Source organism: Schistocerca cancellata, chromosome 10 (genome assembly GCF_023864275.1).
Source record: "Schistocerca cancellata isolate TAMUIC-IGC-003103 chromosome 10, iqSchCanc2.1, whole genome shotgun sequence".
NCBI classification, from domain to species: Eukaryota; Metazoa; Arthropoda; class Insecta; order Orthoptera; family Acrididae; genus Schistocerca; species Schistocerca cancellata.
In genome coordinates this window covers 30,700,300-30,707,172 of record NC_064635.1, presented here as the reverse complement: position 1 = coordinate 30,707,172, position 6,873 = coordinate 30,700,300, and the positions used below count along the sequence as shown (strand labels likewise).

The window sequence follows — 6,873 nt, the reverse complement described above, 5'->3', positions numbered from 1 at the left end:
TTCCATCATGATGTTCGGCATTTCTTAAACAGGAGATTGGAAAAACCGATGGATCGGTCGTGGTGGAGATCACGATCAGCAATTCATGTCATGGCCTCCACGCTCTCCCGACTTAACCCCATGCGATTTATTTCTGTGGGGTTATGTGAAAGACTCAGTGTTTAAACCTCCTCTAGCAAGAAACGTGCCAGAACTGCGAGCTCGCATCAACGATCCTTTCGAGCTCATTGATGGGGACATGCTGCGCCGAGTGTGGGAGGAACTTGATTATCGGCTTGATGTCTGCCGAATCACTAAGGGGGCACATATCGAACATTTGTGAATGCCTAAAAAAACTTTTTGAGTTATTGTATGTGTGTGCAAAGCATTGTGAAAATATCTCAAATAATAAAGTTAATGTAGAGCTGTGAAATCGCTTCAATCATTTGTAATAACCCTGTACTTGCGACGGTAACGTAATCACATGTTTCATATTCTATGACCAATGTATAGTATGACAACTGCCAACACCAGAGAAAGAGAACGAACATTTCAGTGACCGGGCGGACCATTCATAATGTTGGTGGAATAGGGGGGGGGGGGGGGGAGACATTGGGACGAGGGAGTTTTGAACTCGGCTCGCTCGCTTGGCAGTCCAACACCAAAATCAGTTGCCCACGGTGCCTTTGCTATTTCACGCTGCTCACTATTGCACTTCTTGATCGAGAACCGTTCGCTGTTTCTATTTTGCTTTTTTTTAATAGGTCAGTATACCTTCTTACTGTTTTCGTGCTTGATCTGTGTTCACTTTTTGACGGGCTAATAATAAAAGAAGAACTGTTGTCTAGTGGTGGATAGACACGCTGTCAGACAGGCGGGGGAAATGTTTTGGAGAATGTTTGTGGTGGACGTGGGCTGCACGGGGAACGTGGCGGCCCCAGGCAACCGCCAGCGCCTGAGTCATCGTGCGTCGCCCACGCTGCAGAGTAGCGGGACCCGGCGCGCCGGTGAGAACTACCTGCTGTGTCGGCTGCGGGGGCTAGCGGTGGGTGGCACATCCAGGAAGGCGGCGGCTGTAGCTCAGCGCTAGCAGCAGTCGACTCGAGGGGGGTCATCATACCCCCAAACAGCATTTTACTTACGACGATTACGTTTCCACTATATCCGAATCTTAAGGGGCTCCCGAACGCCCTATACTTGCAATGTTAAAATAACGCTTATAAATTACATCTTTCCTCACAAAGTATTTGAGGTCGGAAGTTGAACTTTTTACACATTATTTATTGGAATATGGGCTACAACTTAACACAGGGATTTTACAAAATTTTAGTTCAGTTATTAAAGATGATTTTTTTTTCAATTGTAATGAAAATTCACATTTTTTTGCAATTTTTTATTTATATATTCAAAAATATACAGTTTTTTTGGAAAAAGGCTGTGTTAAATTATGCAGAAGGTACTGTGTAACATTTACGGAAAGTTTGAAACAAATATGTTTGGAAGATCCTTAGAAAACATGTAATTAGTATGAGAAAATAAAAGTTTTGGGAATCGAGCGACAAAGATTGGATTAACTTTTTAGTGCATTCCAGGTCCGTAGGATGGATTATCTTCATCCTCTGCAAACTCCTCCTCCAGCTTCCTCTTGTTCCTCCTCCTGTTTACTCTTGCTTGTATTTCTAGACTCTTTACAGCCCTGTCTGCAGCCCGAAGGCGTTCCTTGTCTAAAGCAAGCATCGCTCGTACCATGTTAGAACCTATCTTCATTCCCATATTTCTAAATACCTTGCACCTTACAATGTTGCCATCATTGAAAGTCGCAACAGCATCATACACACCAAAGTGAAGTGTTTCTATTCCAACAAATACAGTCTTGGGTATTCTCGACCATATAACACTATTTACACTTTCATTGGGGTTTTGAGTTTTTCTGTGAATACAATTTTTCAACAGTTCAGGTGCTGCTAAGTCTCTGAAAATAGGTTTTATCACCTCCATTATTGCATGAGGCAGACTATGCTTATGAGTGTACACTTCACCAGTTAGCAATCCTTTGTTATGTTTACACCAACTGTCTTCTTTGGGACACAAGCTATGTTGGGGATTTTCATCGGTTGAACAAGTATGAAAAAAAAAAAGAGCCCAAACAGCCTTCTTCATTTCGTCGACACTTTGTGTATTTTGCCTAATAGCCATTCCATAATAGTTCTGTATTTTGTCAATTACACTGTCAGTTAACCTTCCCTTCCCATCCAAACCTTTACCATCACTGAGTTTTTGTTTTTTGTACGAAGCTTTCAGTCGCCGAAGTCTTGTTCCCATTCGCTTCTGTACGTCTCCAATACACTTAAATTTCTGCACTACAACATCATCACCATAGGGCTTCAGTCCTTGAACATGTTTGAAACTTTTAGAATCACCGTCACCAAGGTAATTAACATATCGCACAGCGCCACAGTGGGTCACGCCCATGTAGAACACATTTCAAAAAAAAATTTAAAAATAGTTGTAGTCTTCGGAATTGAGTAAATTATATATCTATTAAAAGGTAATAGTCTGCAGATTCAGAAAACGCAAAAAAGTAAAAATTGAACTTTTCATGATTTTGAGCCTTTCCGGAGCCCCTTAAGCGCGGATGTATGTAAAATTGGTAAAAAATGTTGAAATTTTTCTGCCACCAGATATTTCTGTAGAATGCTGGAAATATTGTCTCGAATTTTCAGAGTTTAGTTCGTGCTACAACTGATGTAAAAGCTATATGAAGATGGTATCTGTTATTTCGGACACGTCCGAAAGAACAGATATCATCTTAATATTGTTAAGACTAACCGACCGTTGACCTTCTTCTTGTGTGCTGGATGCACACGCATTGCCCGAACTCTTGCGGGACTCGGTAATATTGTCTGCCGCGAGTAATGAGTGTAATGGGCAGGGGCACTACGAACGTATTGTGTGGACATTAAGTTGGGAATGTGGGTCTCACGGGGAGCGTGCAAGGGTTAAATCTTTGCAGGCGCACTGTCCTCTGTGCCCTCGGTGGCTCAGATGGATTGCCGGCACGGTAGCTCAGCGTGTTCGGTCAGAGGGTGTACCAATCCTAGGTTTGAAGCACCTATCTTGAATGCTAGGATACGAAAGGCATATCTACACAAGGAGAGTGAAATAGCTCTTATTGGGCCTAAAGTGAATTTAACATACGAGTATGAGCATTTAGGTGACAGTGCTGATGTGTTGAAACAGTTGGTGTCAGGACAGCATCCTTACAGCAAAGTTTTGTCGTGTTCCAAGAGGCCAATAATTATACTTGGTGCAGATCAGTTGCAGAGGCCAGATGGTGCGACCATACTGGCACTAGCACAACAGCTCGCACGGAATACAGCTACTACCGTAAAGGCACCAGCTGATTGGAAGATTCTGAATGTACTGCACCGTGTAGCATCTCAGGTAGCTGCTCTTGACATTGGATACAAGGCTGGTGTTGAAGAAATTCGAAACAATCCACCGAAAGTCCTGTTCTTGTTAGGTGCAGATGAAGGCACTATATCTCGATCAGATTTACCTGCTGATGCATTTGTAATTTATCAAGGCCACCATGGCGATGTTGGGGCATCAATGGCTGATGCTATTTTCCCTGGTGCTGCTTACACTGAAAAGCAGGCATCTTATGTGAACACAGAAGGCCGAGCTCAGCAGACACTGGTTGCTGTTACTCCACCTGCTCTTGCAAGAGAAGACTGGAAAATTATACGAGCTCTGTCTGAGATAATTGGCAAAACTCTACCGTATGATAATCTGAATGAAAGCAGGCATCGACTGGAGGAGGTTTCACCAAATCTGGTTCGGTATGGCAACGTGGAAGAAGCAAACTTCTTTGTCCAAGCTACAGAACTGGCAAAGAATGTGAAGACCCAGCTAGATAGCTTACCTCTTGATGTGAAGCAGAAAGAGCTTGAAGATTTCTTCATGACTGATTCCATAAGCAGAGCATCACCAACTATGGCGAAATGTGTCCAGGCTGTCCTCAAACAAAAACAGTCTAAATATTAATTGTGCAACTTTCTTGCTACAGTGTAGTCTGATTGAAAACATTAAATTATTTCTTAGTGATAAAAAAAAAGAGGGCTGCTCGCCCTCTGTAATAAAAAAAAGCTGAGTAAAGGAATTAACAATCACCTTGAACGGATGTTCTGTGACGTCCGCCCAGACCAAACGCAACGAATTATATTGAGCAAAATGGAAAAAAAATGATGGATAGAGCGTCTGTCATGTAAGCAGGAGATCTCGGGTTCGAGTCCCGGTCGGGGCACACATTTTCTACTGTCCCCGTTGATGTATATCAACGCCTGTCGAAAGCGTAGGGTCTAGATTTAATTATCATTTGATGTAAAAGCCATTTTGTTCCAACCAGCGCGCAGTGTGACGCCCCATTTTTACATGACCCTGTCCTTGTTGGCGATATTTTGTTATCCCCAGTCATCAGCGAAGACATCTGTAGAGTATGTGAGGCTGTAAAGCCCGGTCCACACGCAACGATCTGTCTGCGCAGACATCGGCGCAGATGTCTGTACATGCAAAAGATCGCTGCAGTTGTGATGTGTTCACACCACACAAACCCCAATCTACTACTCGCCTGCCATCTGTCGGTGTAGAAAAGGAATAGCAGTGGCAAGCGACTACGCTCCCCGTAAACGTCAAAAATTTAATTCAGTTATTTTGAAATATAGAAATGGAGGAAGTTCTGTTGTGGTCTGTGTTCGCAGCTTGTGATGCAAAAAACATTCAGACCAACCGCAGGAAACAGTAAGCGGTCAAAATGGTGTAGACAGTGGCTGCTAAAGCGAAAGCAGTTTTCTCACGTAAATTTACTGCGAGAGTTGCAGGGCGAACCTAACGACTGGCGAAATTATTTGCTGATGGATGTCGAAACTTATAATTATCTCTTAAAGTTTTTAACCCCTCATATTATGAGAAAAAATACTTGTATGAGAAGGGCAATTTCTCCTCATGAACGGCTGGGGGTAACATTAAGATTCCTAGCAACAGGAAGGGACTACAAGGATTTGGAATTTTCAACTGCAATATCGAAACAAGCGTTGAGAGAAATAATACCCAACACATGTGAAGCTATTTACGCTGTCCTGAAGGATGAGTTCATGAAGGCAAGTCAAGTAAATTAAGTCTGTCAAGTTACAGATAATATTTTTGGTGTTGTAGGCGTGTTTAAAACACATTAGGCCCATATTATTAGAGATTGTATACCTACATGGCCAATGAGCTATGGTTTACTTTGTTTCTGAGTAGGCATTTTCAGTTCGCTACTGTGTAGAAGCAACCTGTTACAAACTTTTGTTACAGGATACAAAACTCCTACACCAGATTTTCTAGATTTCTGAACTTTGGATAACCCTTTTCGGTAAATAGTTGGCAACGAATTTATTTTTTTTTAATTACTGTTACTCTGTTTGCCGAGGCGTCAACTGTCCGCAATTTTTCAATTAGAGCATTGTATGCTGCTGTCTTTTTGTCTCGGTCACTATATTCTTTACTGTTAATCTTCCACAAACATGGGTCGTTTCTATATATTTCAATGAATTCATTTACAAACTTACAAACTGACGAGAAATACAAACACTAGACTGAGCAAACAGCTGTTTCGCGCCAGTTTTGCGGCGATCTCCTGCCCACACGCTCCAACTTGTCTGCACAGATGTGGTTTGAACCCACAGATTTGAGAGGTTTCGCTCAAACCTCCAACTCCAACTTCCAGGTTTGCACACACTTCAGGTTGGTGCAAATGTTCTGTTCACACGCAACGATCTGTCTGCGCATATGTGATGTGCGCAGATGTGATGTGCGCAGACAGATCGTTGCGTGTGGACGGGCCTTAAGCCCATCTGGGCTGCGATTAATTATGATTTTTGTAAAGAAATACACTCTTGGCGGAAAACAAAACAAAAACGACGCCTTAATCACCTTATCTAGAAGAGACGTCCAAAGACAGCATTTTGCTCGTCTAATGCTGGTAAAATTTCCTCCTATGACGCTTGTCTGGTGTTCGATGATGGTAACACTGGAAGAATGAGGACCTTCGTGAGACTTGAATTTGATCCACTTTGCTTTGCTGAAAACCTATTGAAGGTTGTCAACGTCAATGAAATTCACCAGAACCCGTGTAATTTAAGATGTTATTTTATTTTGAAGGCTACCAGTTTCAGCATTTCACTAAGCCATCTTCAGCCCTAGCATCAGAAATTTCCGTCAGGTACTGTATGTATGGAAATAAAGTTCCGTGCTTCTTGACAGAGCGTAGGGCAACGATGCCGGAGACCGACACGGCCGTACTAGACAAGGTCCTAATGCAATTGGTTTGCCGTTGCCTTCTTCCGACCGTAATGGGGGTGAATGATGATGATGAAGACGACCGAACAACACCCAGTCATCTCGGGGCAGGTGAAAATCCCTGACGAGAACGCTACCGCGAGACCACGAGCTGCGCACACGGTATGTACAGGGCTATTACAAATGATTGAAGCGATTTCATAAATTCACTGTAGCTCCATTCATTGACATATGGTCACGACACACTACAGATACGTAGAAAAACTCATAAAGTTTTGTTCGGCTGAAGCCGCACCTCAGGTTTCTGCTGTCAGAGCGCTCAAGAGCGCAGTGAGACAAAATGGCGACAGGAGCCGAGAAAGCGTATGTCGTGCTTGAAATGCACTCACATCAGTCAGTCATAACAGTGCAATAACACTTCAGGACGAAGTTCAACAAAGATCCACCAACTGCTAACTCCATTCGGCGATGGTATGCGCAATTTAAAGCTTCTGGATGCCTCTGTAAGGGGAAATCAACGGGTCGGCCTGCAGTGAGCGAAGAAACGGTTGAACG

At 43.0% G+C, this 6,873-nt stretch overlaps 1 protein-coding gene across 1 annotated transcript; it reads left to right on the top strand.

Moving 5' to 3' along the window:
* Positions 1-862: 862 nt before the first annotated feature.
* LOC126106734 (NADH-ubiquinone oxidoreductase 75 kDa subunit, mitochondrial-like) lies at positions 863-4,084 on the top strand. Its single transcript, XM_049913110.1, has 2 exons — positions 863-986; positions 3,065-4,084. Exons 1-2 carry the CDS (start codon positions 863-865, stop codon positions 4,024-4,026), a joined length of 1,086 nt encoding a protein of 361 aa, XP_049769067.1. The 3' UTR covers positions 4,027-4,084.
* The last annotated feature ends 2,789 nt before the right edge of the window (positions 4,085-6,873 follow it).